We start from the raw sequence: 24,131 nt of genomic DNA, 5'->3' as shown, positions 1-24,131 counted from the left end.
TGACTGTGCCCTCTCTGAACACTTGATGTCGGTGGAATCGTAGTGTTGGTCCTTCTGTGCCGGCCTTACCTCACTCACCTTGTCTTCAAGGTGCTTCATGTTGCCCGTGTCTGTCCAGTGTAGGAGGGGAAGAGTGCGGACCATTTCTAACCAAATCTGAGCAGTAACAGTTCTTGGGCTCAGTTTATCCAGAGTCTGCTACCTCGTCTGTTCTACAAGCAACACAGCATCATAAAACTCAGAACTTTGGCTGGATGTAGGTAATTACTAAGTTTACAATGGCGAGGTAAAAGAAACCAATAAAATATCCGGTGGTTGGTGGTGAGTAGCTACATGGTTTCCAAGGAAGATATAAAACAGACTAATAAAAGCACATCAAATCCAGTCTGTATCAAAGGAAACTAATTTGCCGTGAAACCAGTTGTTAGGAAGTTATACTAGGCATATATTTAGTCTCCCTTCTCTGTAAATCAGTGTGAATCACCATTTGGGAGAAAGCCCATGCGTTAGTCATGCCAAACATGAGGTTACAGTTCAGTAACATCTTTAGAAGTTCACAGGCACACACAGCGGGACTGCGGAAATTTTGAGCTCAGACTCTTTAAGACTCAATACTAGGTCAGATTTTTGTAATAAAGGCAAGATGGTCTCTCATACAAATGGGATCCCATGCACATCTTCCTGCATTTGCTAATTTGCTCAGCACGATTATTTTGAGATTTGTCCCTTTCCTGCATGGCCAATGGTTGGCTGCTTTTTATTGCTGCACGAAGCCCGTGGCATGGATTCCCGGAGCTTGGTTGCCCTCTCTGTGGATGGCCTTTGGCAAACTGGGGAAGCCTCCGAGTGAGCCCCTCACTTCTAGTTTGGGTCATCATGCTGCTGCCACTGGTCCCCTCGCTCCTGCTCTGGACCCGCTGTGGACCTGGTCCCTCGTGGCCACGAGGAATCTGGTAAACCCGAAGTCTTGGCCCTTCTCTTCACCCCTCCCTCAGGTCCTTGCCCTGCATCTCCTCCTCGGAGAACCTCTCCCCGCGTTCCAGGGCTCCTGGCACTTCTCGGCCCCTCCCCGGCCTTCTCTGCTGTCTCCCTGACTGCCCTCCGATGCCCACTGATAACGCGCTCATCTGCCTCGCTCGCTGGCTGTCTGCCCACTCTGTGGCAGCTCCTGAGGGCAGGGACGTGGCCTCGGTCACCCGTGCATGGCACACTGTAGGTGTTCAGTTAATAGCTCTGAAGTGGCTGAGCCTGACTGACGCCCAAGTTCTCTAGCTCCGCCCCAAACACCCCCACATCTTCCCAGCCTTCTCCTTTCCCGGTGATCACTTCTCTAGCTTCTCCTAAAAGTGCTCCCCTAGGCTACTTTGCTGCTTCCTCCTCCGTGTTCCTTTACTAACCCCCCACTGCTTCCTCCTGTGGACCACGCAGCCAGCAGCATGGCACTCTGCAGTGAGAGATCTATTGCTGACCCTCACGAGGGTGCGGCTGACTGCCTGCCATGCATCACTAGCTCAGGAAAAACAGCAAAACCCTAAATGCCAAGTATGGCTTCTACTAAATGCTTGTTGCTTTCACTTCATTGGAACCTTGAGAAGTCCTAAGTCAAGGGCCATCTGTCAAAGCTGATTAAGAGACGGTCACCATCAGCACAGTTCTGGCTACACAGCTCTACAGAGCAGCCCCGCACCCCAGGACGCCCCATGCTCGCCTGGAGCGTGGGTTTCCTGGTGAAGAATGGCACGTGGAAAGGGGAAACCTGTGGCCAACTGGAGAAAATCAGTGCATCCCTGGAGGCTCTGGGTGTCGCTCAGGTGGCTTCTGCTCAGCAGGCCTGGGGACAGGTCCCATATCCCCTCCCCGGCCCTCCTGGGGTGGGGGTGCCCAGTTTGCGGAGATGTTAGCGTGGCAGGTGTTGCTGGCACCGTGTGATTTCCAGAGGTTGTGCTAGGGTGAGTTTCACAGTTCGCCCCTCCGGCCTGGCTCGTTTGCATGCCCTCTTCCAAAACCCACACACATCCCACAGAGCTCAGGACAGGTGACAGCCCTGTTCTTTCCCTTTACACAAGAGGAGGGCCACAGCTGGAGACAAGTTTCACCAGTGCAAATGGACTGCAGTATTTCATGCCAAATCTTTGGAAGGTGCATCGGGAGATGAGGTGACAGAGATTGCGTTTCTCAGCCCACGTCACAGTCCGAGTTTGACTCTGTGTCCGTGTGCTACTCACCTTCTCCGCCTTCCCCAGGGCCCCACAGGCTACCTGTGTTATTAATCTGTTGCTGTAAAGTGAGAGATTTCAAAACAGCGATGTAAGACCATAAAGTAGGTTTTGGTCTGATGGCTTCTTTGGAGCAGGAACCTGGGCTTTGGTCAGCCATGCAGGTTCCCTCCGAGGCAGCACGCTGTGCGCTGGGGCTGCAGGGTCCTTGGAAAGCTCAGTATGGAATGGGGGGGGGCACTGTTTGCCAATCACTCTGAGGGTGTTGGGTGTTGGCAGGCACCTTCCACCTTGGTAAGGACTTCAAGAGAGAGAGGGAGAGAGGTCTAATGTGGGAGCAATGATACCAGAAGGTGCTGATCTTTGTAACCTAATGCCAGAAGAGGCATCTACCACTTTCTGCTGTATTTTATTCATTAAAAGCGAGTCATTTGGAGCTGAGCATGGTGCTGCATGCCTGTGATCCCAGCACTTGGGAGGCTGAGGCAGGAGGATCTTCGTGAGTTCAAGGGCAGCCTGAACTATGTAGGGAGACTCCGTTTCAAAAAGCAAAACCCAAAAATTCCCCATAAAACAAAACAAAAAATGAGTCATCCGATACAAGCCATACCCAAAGGGAGAGAATTACGTAAGGGCCTGGCTATTTGGGAAGCGGGGACCACTGGTTCTTGTAACTTCTCTGTCACAAAGAAATTACAACACGTGTTTAATTTCCAGTAATTTAATTAGCAACTCGCGAGGATGCCCAGTGGTCGTGAGGTGTCTTTAAGATCCAAGTTTCTGAAGAATGAGCTATTTTGATCTTCCCAAAGTGAATCTAGACAATATAAAAACTTTTTTTTCTCAGTAATTGGGATTCCCTGGTATTTGAATTAAATCATTCTGGCAAACGGGAAAAAAATGGGACTTTCCAGAGTATCCTGTCACTTCCTGTAAGTTTTTCTCTGGAACCTAAAATATTTCAGGTGAGTGTTTCCAGCGTACCTTAAGCCCACCGCTGCTCTCACTTCCGGGTTGGGCACCAACTACGCCGACAGAAAAGGGCTCTTATCTTTTGGGTTGCTGCGCCACCTGCTGTCACTGTGAAACTGCATCTTCCTTTTGCACACTGACCGTTTGTGGATGTACACACACTACCAGATAATGTCACATAGATAAAGCCATAGGCGCCTCATGCACGGGAAATTTAAAAAAATTCAAGACTAGGCCACATTACCCACAATTTCCCTTTTGTTTTCCCTTCTTTACTAAGGGGTGTTTCAGAATTCTGGACCCACAGTTCTTTTCCTTCAGCACATCAAAAAAAAAAAAAAAAAAGATCGTGCCACCTCCCGCCAGGCTTCATGATTTCAGCTGTCGCTCATATTGTTGTTTCTCTATAAATAACACATTGGGGCTGGGCATGGTAGCGCCTGTACTACCATCGCGTGGGAGGCTGGGGCAGGAGAATCCCTGCAAATTCGAGGCCAAATTCTGAGTGACTTCAAGAGCAGCCTGAGCTGCACGATGAGATCCTGTCACAAAAAAAGTGTTTTTCTCTCTATGCTTTCAAGACTTTGTTGTGGAGACAGAGTCTCGCTGTGTAGCCTGGGTTGACCTCAAACTCATGAGTTTCCTGAGTGCTGGGGTCACAGGTGTGTGCCATCATGCCCACCCAGATATTTTTCACTGTGTGGTTTTCGAGTTTAATGATGTGTCCGGGCATGGATCTCCTTGGAAAGGGTTGCTGGTGTGATAGAATGAGGCATGTGTGCCCATGATTTTCAGGGCAGGACCTGCAGCTTTCCTCTAGGCTCACACCTTGGTCCTTAGTGGTCGAGGGCCTCTGCAGGATGCAGGGGTGGCTGGAGGACTTGGGGAGCTCAGGGCTAACTGACTGGCTTTGAACCGCTGTGCGTTCTGAAAGGAGTTTCAACTGCCCTGAAATCATTTGTCCATTTGTGTCGTTCCATTACTCGGCTGGAACTTCCCTGGGGTTGGGGAGCTGGACAGTTGATGGTCATGGGTTGTGGAGGTCATTAATAGTTTTTTTGGTTTTGGTACTGGGAATTGAACTCAGGACCTTGCACTTGCCAGACAGGCAAGTGTGCCATTGAGCTGTATCCCCGGCGTGTGTGTGTGTGTGTGTGTGTGTGTGTGTGTGTGTGGTCATTAGTGGCTGCTGGAGCTTTTGGAACACAGAGGCATGGTGAAGAATGTGGGCTCTGGTGCTGGAAACGGGTCTGAATCCTGATTCCTCCCCTTCTGAGCCAGATGGCTGGGAAGGGACCTCATATCCCTGTCTGTGTGCCACGAGGAGGAAAATCCTCAGATAATTCAATACATTGTGCAGTGCAGGTTGTTATGTATTCATTCATGGAATTTTTATACCTATGGAGTGTCAGGGACTTTTCCAGGCTTTGGGCAGTCAATGGGAAATTACAATGGAACAGACAGGAACCCCGGCCCTCAGGAGGCTTATCTCAGTGGGAAGCAGTCAGCAGACAAATGCTGGGCAGCCGAGAACACATCAGCTGATGATGCTTTGGAGAGAATAAACACACTCGAGTTGTGGGCCAGGAGCCCCTGGGTGCAGGGATGCTCTGAGAGGTGCCATCTATCGGGTTCTGTCCTAGATCCCCGATCTCCCAAACGAGTGTATGGTGGAGGTTAAATAAAAAAAGACAAATTGTATGATTTTTAGGGCTCCAGGAGGATCAAAACCCTTGAATTAAGCTCGAGGCTTCGAGGGTAAAGACAAAGGATTCTCTGGATCAGTCCACTCGGAGAAACTGAGGAAAGTGCAGGCAATGAGCAGGACCTTGGGAGTCACTTCAAGGACGTCTCCAAGTAATGAATCAAGTCAATTCAGTAGCACTGTCTTATCATGAAGACATGGTAGAAGTGAGACTGTAGGAGTAATCTTTGCAGCTGCAGTCTCTACCTTGTTAGTTGGGGTTGGAGCCAAGGTGTCCCCAGCTGTGGCCTTCTCTTGCCCTTTGAGGTATCTCTGGCCTCACAGGCCACTACAGGCCTCAGCCAGGCCCAGTGATTCATAGAGGTTCACTTACTATGAATCAGCTCCTGTCACCAGGCAAGGGGCCGAGGCCTAGGACGGACTCACAGATAAACATAGAAAGCCAATTAGTAAAATTTAAATGCTGCTCAGAGCTGTTTTGCTTCATAATAGTCTGCAACAGCCATCTGAACAGGTGTGACTGCAAAGACTCCTTGGGGAAAAGGAAATGCAAAGGCCCTGAGGCAGGACTGTGCTCTAAATGTTTGCAAACCCACAGGAGAACAGTGTGGCCAGACTGGAGGGGTTGGGGGGAGGCCGGACATTGAGGGCAGACAGAGTTGGGCTGAGGGCCGGGGATTTAGCTCAGCGGCACAACACCTGCTTGGCAAGCACAGGGTCATGAGTTTGACTCCCGGTGCCAAAAAGAATTTAAAAAGCTAAAGTGTTGAGGTGGAGTGGGGAGGTCTCAGGGGCTACTAAGGGACTGAGGCTTTTACTGTGAGTGACACAGGAGCCTTGGAAAACTTCTGAGTAGATGAAGGACATAAGCTGACTTGGAGGTTAACAGGAAGCCATGAGGAAGCAACTGCTCCATCAGGTAGGAGGTGATGCTGGTCCTGGGGAAGATCTGAAGGCCGCCTGTACTCCAGGCTGGGCCCCCTGCATCTGACTCCAGGACCTCTGCTTGTCACCAGGACCCACGCCAAGCATGTGCCGATCTGACTTCAGATTTGCAGGCTGCTTAGGTGAGCTTGGCACCTGGCCCGGGCTTACTCATTCCGGGTCAATGACCATGTTTGGTTTTGTTCTGCACATTGCTGTTGGCATCATGAACAATATTAGTTCCTGGTTCTCAGAGCTCTGGGAATGCCCTTTCTCTGTGCCGGTCTGAAAAGGAAAAAGTCCAGGGGTGGAGTGCAAAGAGGAGGCCAAAGTTCCCTCCTTGTCGCTGCCTCGTCCCTCTGGGGAGTCACCGTCAGCCGTCGCCATAGTGCGTGTGAGTTTGCCACAGGGTGGGAGGGAAGAGACCGGAGGTGCCAGGGCTGCAGTCGGAGTGGAGGCTGCATCTGTGTGGGAGCCCGGGAGCTGGCCGGCCTGGCGCGCCGTGGCCAGGGGCTGTGACTCATGGGCCTGGCTAACTTACGCAGCCGCTGGTGGACAGGAGTCCTGCTCCCAGGTGAGGGTCCTACTTCCTGCCGGTGGGGTGGGCGGCTGGAGGGTGCTGCGTGTGTCCACTTCGTCAGTGGTGTGTGTGTGTGTGTGTGTGCACGCGTGTGCACGCGTGCGAGAGGGACAGAGAGACAGAAGTGAAGGCAGATGTCAAAAAGGAGGCGCAGAGGCAGAGGCAGAGGCACAAAGAGAGATGGAGAGAAAGAATGAAAATAACAGCAGAGACGGTACCAGAAGAAAGAGCAGGATGAGAGGATGAGGGCCGGGCGTGAGGGTGCACACCTGTGATCCCAGCCCCCAGGAGGCTGAGGCAGGAGGGCTGCTGTAAATTTGAGGCCAGCCTGGGCTACAAAGTGAGCTAAAGGCCAGCCTGAACTGCGTAGAGATGCCCTGTCTCAAACAAAACAAAGCAAAAGCAAGACAAATCAGAACAAGCCCGGAGAGATACAGGAGTCAGAGGGAGACAGACACAGCACAAAAATAGCACCAAGAAACTCAGAAACAGATTCAGAGGGAGGGAGGAGGGGAGAAACAAATGGAGGGAGAGCTGGAGCACAGCAGATGGACAGACAGATGACAGACAGGCAGGATTGAGGCAGGCAGAGGGAAGACGTGCTGACCCGAGAGGGCCACCCATCAGGGAGGGATGGATATGCAACTCATGCCTCAAGAACACCCGAGACAAAAGGGAGAGACTAGCGGCCATCGTATAAGAAAGGCACTTTGCAGTGGGAAGGACTGAATTTGCACTCGGTGGCGGCCGGCAGAGGTGAGCTCAGCCCAGCCTCACCGTGTGACCCCGGGGCAGCTCCTGCTCTCTGGGCGGGAGCTTCATGGTTGAGTGGAAACTGTAGACTTCATGGTCTTCCTGGAGGCCGAAGGTTGACAGCTGTGTCTGCACTTTCTCTGCAAGCTTGGCCTCTGCCTACGGACAGAAGTCAGGCCCAGGAAGAGGGGAGAGGAGAGGAGGGGCAGGTAGGGTCTAGGAGAGGAGGCTTCCATCAGGCAGCTCTGATGATGAGACCTGCCGTGCTGGGGTGCTGCCTCTCACGTTATGGCATTTATCCCTACGACAGTTATTTGAGACTGGAACCATTTTTCCTCTCTGTCTGTCTTAGTTACTTTTCTTGTTGCTGAGACAATACCTGGCCCTTGAAGTTAAAGGGGAAAAGGTTTGTTTGGCTCACAGTGTATGGAGGTTTTGGTCCATCACTGCCTGGCCCCAAGGTAGGATCACACATGGCAGCGGGACAACTGTTCGTGGCAGTGGAATACAGCAAGAGCAGAGAAAGGAGCGCAAGCCTGTTTACCCCCTTATATTGTACGCAGACCCGCTGCCTAGGGTGGGCGTAGCACTCACACCCCTAATCCCAGCACTAGGCAGCCAGCCAATCACAAACTCTAGATTCAAGGCCTCTGAAAAGCCTGCCCTGTCCTACGACCGACTGCATGAGGCTTTGGGGGGACATCCAAACACAAACCATAACAGTCTACAAATGGGGAAACAGATTCAGAGGACACAGTTTGCCCACAAAATTGTGACAAAGTTGGGGGTCAAATCCAGGCTGTTACTCCAAGGTTAGACAGTAACCCTGAATGCCAGTGACACTGGAGATGGAGAAATACAGATGCCATCACTGCTGCCACCTCCCTGGTCATCACGGTGACTGAACCCTGGCTGTGAGGCATTTTAGGCAGGTCACATCTGGGGTGTCACTCATCTCACACAACAACCCAATGAGCTCGGTTCTCCTATGAGGATTTGGAGACACGGAGGCTCTCGGAGAGAGCTCCTGCCCATGACTATGTCAACATCAAGGTCCGCGTGTGCTCAGACACCAGGGAGCCATTGTCTTACACCACTCACTGGCAGGAAGTGGGATTGCGCTTGGCCCAAGTGGGAGTCTTCTGAGGGGTACAGAGGGGTGTGGTGGCTTCTCTGGATCAGGTGACAGAGAGATAAGGGTGACCAGCTCAGCTGCGCATAAGCGTGGATGCTAGGGCTGGGTTCCCACTTGCCCAAGCCCAGCCTCCATGACGGTGTGCAGAATGACCCCACGGGAAGCTGGGAACCACTCCTTCTTCCCCTTACTTCCCATCCCAGGCACCGTAAATATCAGTATCTGAGAGCAAATCTGGGGCAGTGTGGAAGGCTCAGCTCCCCCACTGGAAGTTCCTGTTTGTCAGGTTTTGCTCTGTGCCCATCTCTGGGTTGACGGGAAATTACACCCTGCTGCTAGTCCAGCCTTTGAGGCCAAAAAGCCCAGCTTCAAACTCAGCTCTTATCACTTATTATGTCGATGCGGATTTGGGGGAACTGCTTTGTATCTCCAATAGAGTAGAAATGGCTAAAGGGAACACAGAGACTCCGGCCCAGTCGAGGCCTGCCAATATCCATAAATTCTTCTCTGACTGTATGGATCCCCTCCCCTTTTTTTGAGACAGCATCTCAGTACGCATTTCAGGCTGGCCTTGAATTCACTTTTTAGCTCAGGCTGGCCTCAAACTCACAGCAATTCTCCTGTCTCAACCTCCCAAGTTCTGGGATTATAGTCACTAACCACCATGCCCAATTTCCCAATATTTATCACCCACCCAATAACCCTAGGATGCAGGTAATTTTAGACTCATTTTACAGATGAGGAAACTGAGACTCAGGGAGAATAGAGGCATGTCTCACATGGCCTTAAGGAGAGGTCAGGACAAGTCTTGAGGATGGAACTCCACGTCTGTAACCTCAGATTTCTCTCCATTTCTGCAAACTGTAACTGGCCACCATAATTGGTCCCAACTGACCTGCCCCTCCCTGAACACTGCTCCTCTCTCCTTCCAGCCTCACTGTTGACCACATGGACTCTTCCAGCTGCAGCCCAGATTGCCCTGCAGGCCAGTCCACATAACATCCGACGTGAGGAATTTGTCTTTATTTGGGATCCCTGAGCACTCCAGACTGGTGGCAGATTCAAGGGGTGGGCACAGAAAACCAGCCTGTCATTCTGATCTCTGCCTCCCCAGAGATCTACTGGGTTGTGCATCCCAAGTCCTGGGAGGACACACTTGACTGGCCCAGCCAAGGCCTGACAATGACTGGCCCAGTCAGTGGTCCTGGGGAGCAAAGGGTGGACTGTGGCTGTCATGGCAGTGGGAAGGAAAGAAGGCTCCAAAGTGGGTAGGGGGTGCCTGCTGGCATCTTTGTTGTGAGCTTGATGCTTTTTGAGGGTGATGATGATTGTACCTTCTCGTGGTCCAGACCCTCTGCTTTACTTGTCCAGGAGGCCTAGAGATGGGAAGGGAGTCGATCAAGCCCACCTAGAACAAGCAGTAGTCCACCCTGTAGCCCAGGCACTCCGGCTCCAGACTGTCCTCTGGGCCTGCCGGTCTCCCCCTGTCTCTCTGGATCCCTTTGTAACTATGTCTTGTTCATCCTCTATCCATGTCCCTGCTTCTGTTTCCCTCTCTTGCAACCTTCCTTTGCAGAACTGAACAAGCCCACCATTTCAACCAGCCCGGGCACTGTCATAGAGCACAAGACAGTGGTAACCTTCTACTGCAGCACCCCAGATGTCAGTGTCAAAATCTACTGGGTCTTCAACAATGTGCCTCTCGTGCCCAACGAGCGCATGCAGCTGTCTGCAAATGATACGACCCTCACCATCCTCACTGTGCAGCGGGAAGATGCCGGGGTTTACCAGTGTGAAGTCTGGGGTGAAGGAGAGATCCAGAGCAGCAACATTGTCCTCCTGGAGGTGAACTGTGAGTCTCCTTCCATTCTTCCCAACCTACTCCTTGGAGCCTTGTTCAGTCTCACAGCTGCAAATCCCATCTAAATCCAGACGTGTCTGCCTTTGAGCCCTAGATATGTAACTGTTTGATATCTCTGCTCTGATTCTACCAGAAACACACAATTAATGGATCTAAACCTGATCCCAGATGTTTTTGACCCACATTCTTGCCTGGGTAGGGGGAGCAAAGAGATGGTACACTTTAGATGCGTTTCCCAGTTCACCAAGGAACAGGGCTGACATTTAACCTCCTTTGCAATTGGCCTAGAAGCTGAGCGGGGAGGGGAAATGTAGTGGGTACTGTAGTGGGTACCAAGATCCTTTGTAGTGGGTACCAAGATCCTTTGTAGTGGGTACTGATTCCAAGATCCTTTGTAAAAGAGATGCTGCTGATGCTAGTGTTCTTGTCCTCCTAGATGGTCCTGACCCTGTTGAGATCAAGGTGGAGTCGGGTGAACTCAACGGGGAGGTTGTTGAGGTGATGGAGGGCTCCACCGTGAAATTCCACGCAGAAACACAGAGTCACCCCGAGGCCACCTACACCTGGTATCTCCCCAATGCCTCTGTCCTGGATCTTACCACGAGAACATTTACCATTCCTGAAGTGTCCAAGACAGATGCGGGCATCTACAGGTGCCTGGTGTATAACAGTGTCACCAGCCTGTCCCAGATGGGTGCTCTTAAAGTCCAAGTCCTTGGTGAGTCTTCCTTGGGGTTTCCCCTCCTGGTTCCCCGAGAATCAGAGGCTGTCACATCCAAAAGGAACGAGAGCTTCACCTGGGGCTTTTGGAATTCTGTGATCCCTGGATGAGTGTCCAAGTTGCACATGAAATGTTTGTGCTGTGTTCCAGAGACAGGGTCAGTGGCTGCCATGAGATTTTCAAGGAGGGCTGGGACCTGCAACGCATGAACACCACTGAGTTATACCAAGAGCCCAGTGTTAGAGGGCAGGGATTTCCTATTTGGCTGGTGGCTAAGCAGGCACTGACCTTGGGGAAGAACCTGGCATCTGGCTTGGCATGTCCTCCGTAAGACTGCAGGCTCACCACGGTGTCCAGGGGCCGATTCCCTGGAAGCCATGGGACTGGCTGTCTGTACGTACAAACACTAACACAACACTTCCACCAGATACACACAAGCAAATAATCACATGTGCATGGCACACTTGTATGTTTAGAACATCACACAACACAAATCCAGGCACCGTACACTCAAACTCACGACACATGCAGCCTGTACATTCATAACACATGGGTATCACATCCGAGGCAGTAGAACACAGACACACATAGCTTACATAGATTACACTACAATCATGGACATTACATGAAACACTCCCACATGAAGCGTATATTCTCATCACATGCTCATGATGGACACACGCCATGCACACAGATCACAGACACTTAACATCCATCTAGCATCGCAACCAGTCAGTATCACAGAGACTTCTGAAATGCTGCACAGAAAACACACCATAGGCCACACGTTCAGCATATGTAATATACGACTGACAAAAATACGCACAGGAAATGGATACGCATACCACACATAGCAACTCATAAGCAAAGCACATGAGACAACACATAATGCGTGTATATTTCATGTACAATACCACATACATAGGACACACGCTCGCGTACAGAAAATACATGCATCACATACACACACACAAAGTGTACACAAGCATGTATACCACCTAGCTCACGTTCTCAGAACACGTTCAGCAGATGTAAATACACGGACCACACACACAGCATACACCCTTCACCCACACAAAGCCCATAACATATTCACACCATCATTAAAAAACACACACTCATCCACCGAAGACCTCCACGCCTCACATACAGCACACGCCTTTCCAAAGCGCACACCGCCCACAGCACACACAGGGGCCCCGTGGGAAACCCCCACTGGGTTCATGGGCAGCAGTGACCCTTGAACCTGGCCCCATATACACTCCATGTGCCTCTAGGAAGTCTGACCAAGCCTCAAGTGGTGTCCCTGAGCCTGGATTTCGTGGAGAACACCAACTCCACGACCCTGACCTGCCAGACCCTCAACGAGGAGGTCGGCGTCCGCTGGTTCGTGGGGGGTCAGCCCCTGCTGCCCAGCGAGCGCCTGGTGCTGTCAACCGACAACAGGACCCTGGAGATCCGCAGCCTCTGGCGGGACGACTCGGGCTCCTACCAGTGTGAGATCTGGACTGGGGCCTTGCAAGCATGGAGTGACCCCTTCGAGCTGACCGTCAGCTGTGAGTTGCTGGGTTCTGGAATCTCTCTTCCTCCCCCTCCCCCATACCCTTCAGGTTCTCCTGGTTCATCTTGCCCTCACCCTGCTGTGCCAGGTGTAAATGTGGGCACCGTAAATGACCTAGTGCCTGCCCTTAGGGGGCTTCATTTGTAGTGGAACAGACAGGCCATTAACCGATGGCAGGAGAGTCTAAGGCTATGGAGAACTGTGAGGCCTGGCAGGGGACAGGAGGTACCCAGAACGGGAAGGTGTGGTCGCCTTAGCCAGGGGTCAGGGATTTCCTGAGAAGCTAATGTTTGTGCAGACACTGAATGAGATGAGGGCAGTTCTGGGAGGCCGAGGCAGGAGGACTGCAAACTCAAGCCCAGCCTGGGCAACTTAGTGTACTGGGTAGAAGAGACTTAAATGCCTTCGTTCCAATGCAGAAGGAATAACCAAACACAGAAAGCAAAAGGTGCACCGTGGAAGCAGAGGGGGCGACAGGGGGTGCATGCTCTGCCCGCAGATGGCCCGGATTCTGTGCACATCACCAAGGACTCTGTGTCTGGGGCACTCGGCACCGTGGAGGTGAAGCTGGGCTCCAACCTGACCCTGCAGTGCTGGGCTGAGTCCCAGCCAGGTGCCGAGTATCACTGGAGCTGTGAGCACCCCGGCTGGTACTACGCAGGGGCACAGCTGGTCATCCAGACTGTGACCTGGGGGCACAGGGGCGTCTGCAACTGCACAGCCTACAACACTCAGACCAGCCTGGCCCTCTCTGCCTCTGTCCTGCTCAGCGTGGTAGGTGAGTCTCGGGGTGCACCTTCCCCTGGGATCCAAGAGGCCTTCCCAGTGCCAGCTCAGCCTCCCCGTGTCCCCGTGCCAGGGGCTGGAGTGTGACAGAGCGTGGACTGTGCAGATCAGGTCCCAGGCCAGAGCCATTGAATCCTCATACTCCCTAATGCTTGGGCCTGTGGCCTCTCCTTCCTGGGCTGGACCGAGCCTCAGTTTTCCTTCCTGTAAATGAGGGTTATAGCTCTGGCATGGTGGCGCACACCTGTAAATCCCAGTGCTTTGGGCAGCTGAGGCGGGAAGATCACAAGTTCAAGCCCAGCGTGGTCAACTGGGTGAGACTATACTCTCAAAGTGAAAAATACAAGTCAGGCACGGTGGTGTGTGCCTGTGATTCCAGCACTTGGGAGGCTGAGGCAGGAGAATTGCTGTGAGTTTGAGGCCAGCCTGGGCTACATAGTCTCAATAAATAAATAAAAAGGTTAGGGATGTAACTCAGCACAAAGGCCACGGGTTCAACCCCCAGTATCAGAAAGTAAGGAAGAAAATCAGAGGTTTGTGACGTCTACCTTTCAGAGTTTCTTAGGAGGAAAGTCACAGATCCAGTGAGCTGAAAGCATCACTGGACGCAACTTTCAAGGGTTCTCTGTACTTCTGCACTGCGTTCACGAGAGGGCAGCAGAGTATCACTGTTCATCGCTGTCCTCATCCTGGCTTTAGTGCCTATTAGCTGTGTGATCCCGGACAAGTTCCTTAACCTCTCTGGGCCTCTGATGGATTATCTGTAAAGCAAACATAATAATTGTGCCTATTTTTAAGGGTATGGAGGATTAATTAACATTTGTAAAGTTCTCAGAGCTCTTCCTGGTGAACTGTGCTTGTTAAATTAATCAAATTATCCTTTACTGAGTCTGCGCCCTATGCCAGAGCCAAGCCTCCCGGGTGTAGATCAACAAGCCCTTTGTGGGTTTTCTCCCTTTTAGGTTCTCTCAGCCAGGTGGGAGGTGATCCCCCTGGTACCTTCACTCTGCAGCGGGAGAGTCTGAGACCCAGAGACCCTGGTTCTGTCTTTGGTGTTTGACACCAAGGCTGGTGACCTTATAGCAGTGGTTTTGGTCATCCACGGAGCTTAGGACCTTAGTAGCTTCTCAGGTCATCTCTTTGAGTCTTCAGAACAGTCCTTAGGTCTTGGGACAAAGGTTTAATGAGTGAAATGGGCTCAGAGGAGGAAGCCACAAGTTACAGAGCATGATTGGTGTCTGCAGCCACTTGCTGAGTTTGAAGGAGATCAGGTACGAAGGGATCAGGGTGCTCGGACCTTGCCAGGAAGCAGCTTCTACTTTATTTTTAATTTTTTAAACTAGAGGTGGAGCCCAGGGCTTCATTCTTGCTAGGCAAGTGCTCTACTACCCGAGTTACATCCCCTGCCCCTTTTTATTTTGAGATAGGGTCTCACTAAGTCTAAGTTTCACAGATTGAACTCAAACTTGTGATCCTCCTGTTTCAGCCTCCCAAGCAGCTGGGATTATAGGTGTGCACTAATATACCAGGCTGGCCATCATCTTTTATTGAGCACCTACTATGTGCCAGGCTCTTGGCCATTACTTTTGTGCACGAGCTCATTTAATCTTTGGCTCCCTCTGAAGTCTATAGGATTATATAAAAGGATGTTTTTTTGACACATAAAGAACTAGAAACTCATGGGCCAGGGATTTAGCTCAGTGGCACAAGCACCTGCCTGGCAAGCACAAGGTTGTGAGTTCGATTCCCAGTACCACACATATACACAAAAAGAGCAAATGTAAAAGAAATAGAAACTCAGGGAGTAAGTCTAAGCTCCAGAGGCCTCACATGAAGTCCTTTCCTGACCCGTGAAAGCAGACCCCCTTCCTCATCCCCCAACCCTCCTCACGACTGCCCTCTTAGTCCTGAAGACTACATTTCACTCTCTGAGAAAAGCTGAGCAAAAGCAGAATTTAAAACCCGTAGGCCAACATTAGTGCAAACAATTGCTATCAGAGACCAGCGGCTCTGTGCCCGGAATGAGCAGCTGTGATGGCATCTCACTCTCAGGACAGCCCATCCCAGGCCAGCTCGCCTCGGTCTGCACCTGCAGGAATGAACTCGCTGGTCCAGGGTCACAGGGCCGCAGGGAGCGAGGGGTTTGAGAGGCACGCAGGTTTTTGGCCAGTCACCTTCCATGGGTGCAGACACCATAGCTCTGTCTCTGTCTCTGTCTCTATATCTCTTTGAACACAACATGTTGAACATGAATACATGTATGCTTAGTCTTTCCAGCAGCCCTTTAAAGTAGGAGCTTTTTGTTCCTATTTTATAGAAAAGACACTTGGAACACAGAGGCTAAGTAGCATGCTCAAGGTCACACAGCTGAGATTTGAATGCAGGTCAGCAGAAAGTGGTGTGATTAATGAGCTGCTGATTCACAGAGACTGGAAAAGCAACGCTTTTAAAATATCAGTATCGGTAGAACTATAAGCTGGGCTTGGTGGCACATGCCTGTAATGCCAGCACCCTGGGAGGCTGAGGCAGGAAGATCACAAGTTTGAGCCTAGCCTGGGCAGCTTAAGGAGACCCTGTCTCAAAATTTTAAAAGAAGGGTTCTGGGGTTGTAGCTCAGTGCTAGGGTCCTGGGTTCAATTCCCAGCTCTGCTTGAAAAAGTGACAAATTTAGGGATGGGACTAGCAACAGGAATGAGGCTGTCAGGCCTGGGTCCTGATTCTCTCTTTGCCCAGGTCCCCAGCCATCCTCTCCATCTGCGGGGATCATCGCTGGCACCGTCATTGGAGTTCTGATTGTCATTGCCCTGGTGGCAGGACTGGGCTATTACAGCTGGAAGGCCGGCTGGTAAATACCGCACTGGGACGGGGTGGGAGTGGCCAGCAGGGGGCGTCCAGGCGACCGGGTTGCTGACCGTGGTGCTGAAAGGTGTCTGGCACCCGGGGAATTCAGAATGTTTGGGAATGTTGTCCAAGAAGGTATGGGACGTGGACAGAGCCTGTGGGGATGAGCAGGAACTAACAGCGTGTTTACTGATAATTCGCTTGAAATAATAATTCAGCAAAGAATAAGGAGGCTTTGGGATTCCAGGCTCTCAAGGATATTAGCAGATGATCCGCAGCCGAGGGCCTCAAAATCTACCTTTGGGAGGAAGCACTCTGCAGAGGGCATTTCTGGTAAGCGACCCCATGGCCGATGTCCGGGGACGTGATGAGGCTGGAGAAGAGCTGGGCTGGCTGCATAGTCCTCTCCTCCCAGCTCTGCCACCAGACGACTGTTCGAGGGTGGGCAATCCCTGTCTCGGCCCCCTGAGCCCCAGACCCCCCGTGTCCCCATGGGGAATACAGGAGAGACTGGCACCGAGGATTCTGAGGGGCTTCACCGGCTCCAGGAGCTGTGGGGGAAGAAGGACGCCGTGTGTCTCCTGGCCTCAGAAAATGCTGTCACTGGACTGCTGTAGACATAGCAAGTCCATTGCCACGGCCCTTTCTCAGTAAATCCAAACCCAGTCTCATAATTCATCTCAGTGCAACACCTCCAATGCTGGTTGGGGGCCAACCCAAGGGAAATGGGGGTGTCTTTGCCATCTCTGCATGTGGGATTCTGAAAGGATGAACCTCTTGAGATGGAGGGGCCTGGAGAGATGGTCGGGTCCAGCTGCTTTTCACAGAGGGAGCAACCAAGGCCGAGGGAGGAGGATAAATGACCAATCCCGGGCAGACTATGCAGGACCCCTGGGCAGATTTGGGGCTGGGACTTGGGTTTTTCTGCTCACCCATGTCACCAAACAGCCGAAGGTAGTATAGAAATTGGTTCCCAAAACATTCTGGGATTAAGCTCACCAGAGCCATGGTGAGGGGAGGATTTTCACTGCTTGTTTCCTGAGGATAAGGCCCCTGGTAAGCAGTGCCTTCCTCTGTCTCTTTCTAACTCAGTCTCCGGGCCGGGGTTTGTGTTTCCTCTAGGCTTGCAGGGTCCTTTTTTCGTGAAAACACCTGAGTCCCAGGAACATCCTAAAGTCGGTGAGGTGGGTGAGCTACATCTCCTCCCCAGGGGCATCCTCTCTGAGGACCTTAAGATCTTTCCTGGCTCAGAATTGGAGGGAGGGTGCTGACCAGGGCTCTCTGTTGCTCCTGTCAGCTCTGTGAGCTCCATCTACTCCCAGCCCCCTTCTCTCCAAGTCTTCTCCTGCTAGTCTTGGGTTTCGACATGTCACTGTTCAACCCCTGGGACAAAGAAGGGTAGTAACAACTTTTGAGGCTAAGACAGAGAATCTCTGCGAGTGACCTCCATCCCAGGACCCAGGACCTCTTTACAACTTTGTATTTCCCCAGGTGTTCCGGCCAGCATCCCCAGATGCGCGCTACGAGGTATGTTGGCCCCACTTCAGAGGAAACACACCTGAGCATCACATGTCTCACCAGCCGAGAGGCCACCTTATCTGAGCCTTTCATTGTGCAGGGTGGGGGAGGGAGGGGAGCTGGCTCAGATTGCAGGACTCTGGCCCCCATGTGGTTCCTCCCTCCTCCAGGGCTTGGAATCGGGTTCCCCTGTGGTGGTGCTGGCCCAGTATGGAATAGGGGAAAGGAGGTCGAGAGCAGAGGTTCTGAAGTCAGCAAGAGACAAGAACCAACTCTGGGCCAACGTCGGGCCTGGAGGGTCCTAATGCTCCCTCCATTTCTGATTCCCTGAGAGAAGCTGGGTGGATCTGGCCCTCTCTCTGGCCCGGAAGATGTCAGGTGGCATCTTCCAGGCAGGCTACACTTGTGGACCCACTGCTTTCTCTGTCACTTGCAGAGAGTACCACCTCCAGCCTTCACCTTTGGTCTGCATCCCGAGAACCAATTCCCCAGGGCTTCAGGGGAGCTACAGCGCCCCTCTCTACCAGAAGCAGATGGGGAGTCAAACTACCAGGTATTTTTATGCCATCCTAGTCTAGGATGTGTGGGTAGCTGTCGCTGACCTGCGTGTTGTTCCTGGGCTGCAGAGTCCCGGGATGCACTGTTGACAATGGTGTTTCTGTGCCCTTCCTTCCCTTTCCATCCGTCTCTGTTCCTTTTGCTCTTCCCTTGTTCTGCTTCACTCTTCTCCAGTCCTTTTCATTCTGTTCTCCCTTCATTCCTGTGATCCTCCTACTCTATTTATCCCATTCTTTTAATTTCCATTTTCTTTCCATGCCCTTCACCACTGTTTTGGTTACTTTTACTTTTCCCTCATTGTTGGGACAAAACACCCAAAACGAAGGAAGGAAAGGTTTATTTAGCTCACAGTTTGTGGAGGTTTCAGTCCCTAGTCAGCCGCTCCAAGGCAGGGTCGCGTGGCACTGGGGCAACACTTCAAGGGCAGCAGCCAGAGCAAAAAGGGGAGAAACAAGCCTCTCCTCCCCCCTTACACTGTACACAAGCCACCCTGCTCTCAGATGGGGTGTAGCACTCACAGAATCTCTGTGCCCTCGTCTTGCATGGCGTGAGGATATTTTCAAAGTAAAAATCCTGACTCTCAGCTGAGTCTCCCAGTTAAACTTCTCCAGTTAACACTGCACCAGCCCTAACAACCGCTCTCCCTCTCCTTGCCTGTGTTACTTCCGTCTCTTATTCTGAAACCCCACTCCTTTCCATTTCACTTTGTTCCTCTTGGTCCCATCCCAGACCCTTTCGTTCATGACATTTCGTTCTTCTGGAGGACATGACAGTCCACGCACCCCTTCTCCCTTCTTTTCCACTTCCAAGCTCGTGAAGCTATAAGCAGAATTAAGTCCCTTGGAGCCATCACATGAAGGCCTGTTTCCTGCTGACCGTCAGGGGGAGGCTGTCCTTTGCCCCTTGTCGTGTGTGCCCCTCCATAGGCAGCTCACAGCATCACGTCTTGCTGCTTCGAAACCAAGACGGAAGTCACAACCTTGTGTAACAGAATCACATACATGCAATCGCGTGGCTCCCAATCCTTTGGATTTCCTATTGGTTAGATGGAAGTCACAGGTCCCGACCTGAAGGGAGGGGATACCACAGGGGAACAACCAGGAAGTGGGGATGATGGGGCCACCCTAGAATCTAACAGCAACAGCTTCCAGTGAGACTGAAGTAGACAGTGGAAAAGGAAGATGGTCTTTGGAATTTCCAAGGATGGGGAAGAAGAGTGTAGGTTGTTTGAGCTATAGACTGCAGCCAGCCAGACCCGGAGGGCCCTCCCAGCCAGTGAAGGTCTCACATTTTCTTTTTGTTTAACAGCAACTCATCAACCCAGATGCTGACGTGTACTGCCAGATCAACTTGGCAGGCTAACAGAAGCAGAGACCCTTTCTCCAGAGGCTGAGTGAGACCACGCTAAACCATGCATTCAACGATGTTTACTGAGTGCATATTGTAATACAATCACTGCTTGTTGCCTCTGTAGACTGCGTGATGTTCTATTTCAGTGTGTTGCTCGGCGTCAGGGCTGATTCTAGATTTTAGATTTTCATTTGTTTAAAGGCAATAGAAACCAGTGAAAGTGGCAGCCTTTAAACTAGAAGTTGGGGACCAGGTTTTGAGACTCAGCAGCTGAAGGTTCCGGGATTTCACATGAGCACATGGTGGGTGGCCACAGGAACCAGGCACAGTCTGAGCTGGAGGCACCCAGGGCTGTGTGCACAAGCTCACAAATGTTCCTGCCTAGTGCAGGCATGTGAGACTTCGCCCGCTGGTGATGTGTGCCCACGCGTGTGGAGTGTGGCTAACCAGGGATGCGCTCCCAAAGCTGGGTGTCTGGGTTGCTTTTGGAAGGTCAGTCTTATCGGCATCCACTGCCCATGTGAGTGACCTCAGGGACTGAAGTTCAGAGCCCTAGCAAGAAACCAGGTGTCCTCCATAAAAACTCCTATCTCAACAAACTTGCATAAAACTTGCACAGCCTTGCTCAAGTGCAAAAACACCCTCATCAGTTAGAACACTGTAAGAACTCAGTTCTCAGAAGTCAGCTGAAAATCAGTGAAGCACACAGGCCTTTCTTGGAAATGTGCAGGGTTTGGGAAGCTGGGTCTGCTACACCAAGCCCAAGGAGAGGGGATGAAGACGGGGTGGAGCAGGGGCTGACAGCTGGGACCCGGGTCTCTCCAGTGTTTAAGCAGAGATCAAGCAAAGGAGACGGACGGGACTGAAGGAAACAAGAGGAAACCAAGAACGCAAAACTGTAGAAACCAAGAAGACGCTCCAAAACGGATTGTTAGTCATGGAGCTGTGACAATCAGGGTAACAATAGCAATTCAGATTTTTAAAAAACGAATCACTAGATGGGACGCAGGAGACCAATGTTAAGTTCTCAAATGCTGCACTTGGTAATGCCAGAAACATCTTCTGATTTGAACTCTGGAAGCTTCCCTGCTCCCTGACAAGAGACTTCCCCTCTTCCCCAGGATTCCAGACACAGATTCCGGTCTCCCTCCCCGTAGACACTCTTATGTTTGTCTCTTCCAGTATATGCCGAGCTTTCATCCAGTATATGCCGAGGTTAATGTGACCTCAGCATGAAACTTCAGTCTCCCGGCTGCTCCTAAACAGCTGAAAAGGAAGCCTCTGAGACCAGTGGCTTCCTGGTCCTCCCGGGGGCTGTCCTAAAGTCCCTGTGGTGGTCAGACTAGGCCAGAACTGGGGGATCTTGTGGGTAGACATTATAACCTCGTGAAAGATCCAAAAAGCTAAAGCAAAAGACAGTGAGTTTTCAATTAAACATTGCTAACACTTTATTGCTTGCATGTCTTGAATAAAGAATTAAACAAAACAACTGAAAAGCAGAAAGGAAGAAGAACTAACGAAGCACCCAACTGTGACTTTTGTTGTATTTGTGCTTGTGGATCAATCTGTAAGATATGACATCTTTCCAAAAGAGCCAGGGAGATGGCTTTGCTGTGGGTCTTTTACCTCCAGAGAACCATTTTCAGAATTTCTTACATTTTGTATTTAGCTTGCTGAATTTATTTGTAGGGTCTTTTTTTTCTACCATGAATAAATGTAAATTTTTTTTCTATTTTATTTGCAAACTTGGTGTTACTTTTATAGAAAAAAAGACACTCATGGGTAGCCATGGGGCAATATAATGTAAGAGTTAAAAGCAGGACTCAGGGGCCAGACTTTTTTTGGCTCAAATCCAGCTCTAGCCTAACAATACAATCCAGGGTAAGTTATCTAACATCTTTGGACTTCAATTTCTTTCTCTTTCTTTTCCTTCCTCCTTCCCTCCCTTTTCTTCTGTCCTTCCTTCCTTCCTTGTCAGGTTTGACATTCCCAGTATACAACCTGTTTTTCAGCAGCCACAAGTGTTCAGTGCAAAAACTACAATCATAGCATAGGGCTACCTTCAGCAAACACTGCACAGGATGTCATTAGAAAAGAGAAGACAGAACATGGAATCACTTAAGCACCAGGACATCTAAAAACCCTCAAGGGCTGGCGATGTGCCTCCGTGGTAGAGTTCTTGCCTGGCATGCACAAGACTCTGGGTTCGATCTCTAGCGCTATGAAAACAAACACGTCCAAACATTTACACCAGGAGCCCAGAAGACTTCGATCACCCAGGCATCAGACACTTCGAGAATTCTGACCACGAATGTTTACTAAGGTCTTTCCACCTAATGCCCCTTGCCTTATTTCAAGCCCCACAGAAAAGCCCACTTCTCTTTGTTCCACACAGATGGCCTCTCTGCCTGTACCCAGACACAGTAAATGCCACACCATGTTGCCTTTATACAAGCGTGGAAGCCTGGGCTGATCTTGGCCTTGTGCCTTCCCTTACGCTTCCCTCTCTCCTTCCTTCCCTCCCTCCCTTCCTACTTTTTGAGACAGGGTCTTACTGTTCAGTTCAGGCCTTGGTGAGAGATGCATCCACTTGCCCAGACCCACGGAGTGAACTCTGAGAAGCCAAGGTTTCTGTGTAGAGATTTTATGTGACCCTGTGGTACTTACCTGTAGCTATGCTATCATGACAGTGGGCCATTCCATGATTCTTAAAAATGTCTTTCCCACGCATGTCCACATTTCTCAACAAAGGTTTTCTTACTAGTTTCTCTCTTCTTCAGTGTTCCATCTGCTTAGGGATATTTTAGATATGTGCTTGAAAAATGGACCCCTTAGGGCTGGGGATTTAGCTCATTGGCATAAGTGCCTGCCTGGCAAGCGCAAGGTCATGAGTTTGATCCCCAACCCCCTCCCCCAATGAAAAAGAAAGAAAAATGGACCCCTTTAAGCTTGTTTCCTACTTTTCCAATTCACTATGTAGCCCATAACGGCCTCAAGTTCTCTGTAATCCTCCTGCCTCGCCTTCCAAGTGCTGGGATTACAGGTATGCACCACAATGCCTTCAATGTCATCTGGAAAAATAAACAATAGTCTCACCACATATGACCAAAAGAAAAAAATACACAAAATCAAGCATAATAAATGATAAGAAATTTGGGGAATACAGAGTACATTTCAAAGAGCAAGAATTTGTTTTTGAAAATCAGAATTTAAGTGAAGTAAACTATAGGACTACCTTGAAAGCATCTTCAAAAACCTAAAAATGACCATACACAGGGCTCCAGTTTTCAGCTTCCTCCCTAGCGGGGCGGAAGTGAGCATCTCCATTGCCTCGGGAGGGCTTGGGTGGTTAGATGTTGAAGCAAGTAACCCAGAGCCAGGAACCTCTACCAGCTCAACAAGTATTTACTGCACATTTGCTACGTGCTAGGTACTTTCTGAACTTTGTCATTTTTTCTTTAGGAAACAAATATTTTTCCTACGTAGATACCTAAAATATATAGTGTTAGATCGTGAAAAATTCCCTAGTGCAAAAAACTAAAGATAAAAGGGGAGGTAGAGAGCTTATTGGTGAAGGCAAGTGCTGTTTGCAAGTTTACAGCAGTACCAAGACAATGCCCCAATGTCAGGGCACAATTATATGATCATTAAAGGTACAGTTATAGAATAACAAGTTAAAATCAAATAGTAGCCTCTATTTCCCTGATGTCTATCACATCAACACATTGCTTGACTGTCTGGGTCCAGCTGCTTTTCATCTGACAATGAGCCGGGTCAATCTACTCTCAGCATCTGTTTTTCTTAAGAAAACACATTGTTGAAGCTGGGGATTTAGTTCAGTGGCATAAGCACCTGCCTAGCAAGCACGAGGTTGTGAGTTCGACCCCAGTACCAAAAAAAAAAAAAAAAAAAAAAAGAGTATATATTACTTCTAACTGGCTTCAAGGACTTTGATTGGCTTGAAGTAACCCAGTCAAAGAGACTTTTCAACTCGGCTTGCTCTGCTGAACCCCCTCCTTTCATCCCAGGATGTTCCTATATAATGATAAACAATTCCTTTTAAACAAATATATTTAGCTTTCCTGACAATATATGACTTAATTCAATGCACATAACAATCATGCAACGCCTTGTACTTCCTGCCTGTAAACTATATTTAAACTAGACTCAAAGCTGCCTCTTCGCTAGTGATTTGGACTTGGTGCCATTAACCCTTTAGTGTAGTAACAGTAGCCTTCTAGATTCCACGGTGCAGTCTTCCATTCAGTTTGATACTGGTTTTTCGGCAACACCAAGAGAAGGTGACATCGCCCTAAAGGCCAGACTGCGCCAAGTTGATACCTCAGAGCTACATCCTGCCATCCAGGAGGAAGGTCATGTACAAAGGCCCTGTGGCAAGAATCTGCCACAATCTTCAAGGTCTTACAGGCAGAAAAGAAATTCATTTTTAAAAATGAGTTGTTTGTCCCCAGCCTTTCCTCTATTTTTTTTTCCTTTGAGGTAGGGGTCTTGCTGTATCACTCAGACTGGGCTCGGAAGTGAGTTTCTCCCGCCTCTCTCCCAAGGTCTGGGACCACAGGCTGTGTCACCGCGCCTGTGGAGTAAAGAATTCCTATTTTACCAAGCACAAAAATATCAGATTCTTGAAAA

General features: G+C 50.3%; 1 protein-coding gene across 1 annotated transcript in view; it reads left to right on the top strand.

The window, feature by feature from the left end:
• Ceacam20 (CEA cell adhesion molecule 20) overlaps positions 1-21,213 on the top strand; it is a 56,758-nt gene extending 35,545 nt beyond the window's left edge. The window contains exons 4-14 of the mRNA XM_063254012.1: positions 9,218-9,292; positions 9,862-10,137; positions 10,583-10,864; positions 12,145-12,423; positions 12,928-13,206; positions 15,948-16,059; positions 16,303-16,388; positions 17,178-17,239; positions 17,547-17,582; positions 18,010-18,126; positions 19,440-21,213. Of these exons, the coding sequence (XP_063110082.1) occupies positions 9,218-9,292; positions 9,862-10,137; positions 10,583-10,864; positions 12,145-12,423; positions 12,928-13,206; positions 15,948-16,059; positions 16,303-16,388; positions 17,178-17,239; positions 17,547-17,582; positions 18,010-18,126; positions 19,440-19,493 (1,658 nt within the window). The 3' untranslated portion in view covers positions 19,494-21,213. The remainder of the gene's footprint in view (positions 1-9,217; positions 9,293-9,861; positions 10,138-10,582; positions 10,865-12,144; positions 12,424-12,927; positions 13,207-15,947; positions 16,060-16,302; positions 16,389-17,177; positions 17,240-17,546; positions 17,583-18,009; positions 18,127-19,439) is intronic.
• The last annotated feature ends 2,918 nt before the right edge of the window (positions 21,214-24,131 follow it).

This window comes from Cavia porcellus, unplaced genomic scaffold (assembly GCF_034190915.1).
Source record: "Cavia porcellus strain 051 isolate PalLab524CR breed Dunkin Hartley unplaced genomic scaffold, mCavPor4.1 scaffold_7, whole genome shotgun sequence".
Lineage (NCBI taxonomy): Eukaryota > Metazoa > Chordata > Mammalia > Rodentia > Caviidae > Cavia > Cavia porcellus.
Note: the sequence above shows the minus strand (reverse complement) of the source record. Positions and strands in the feature narration are given on the sequence as shown.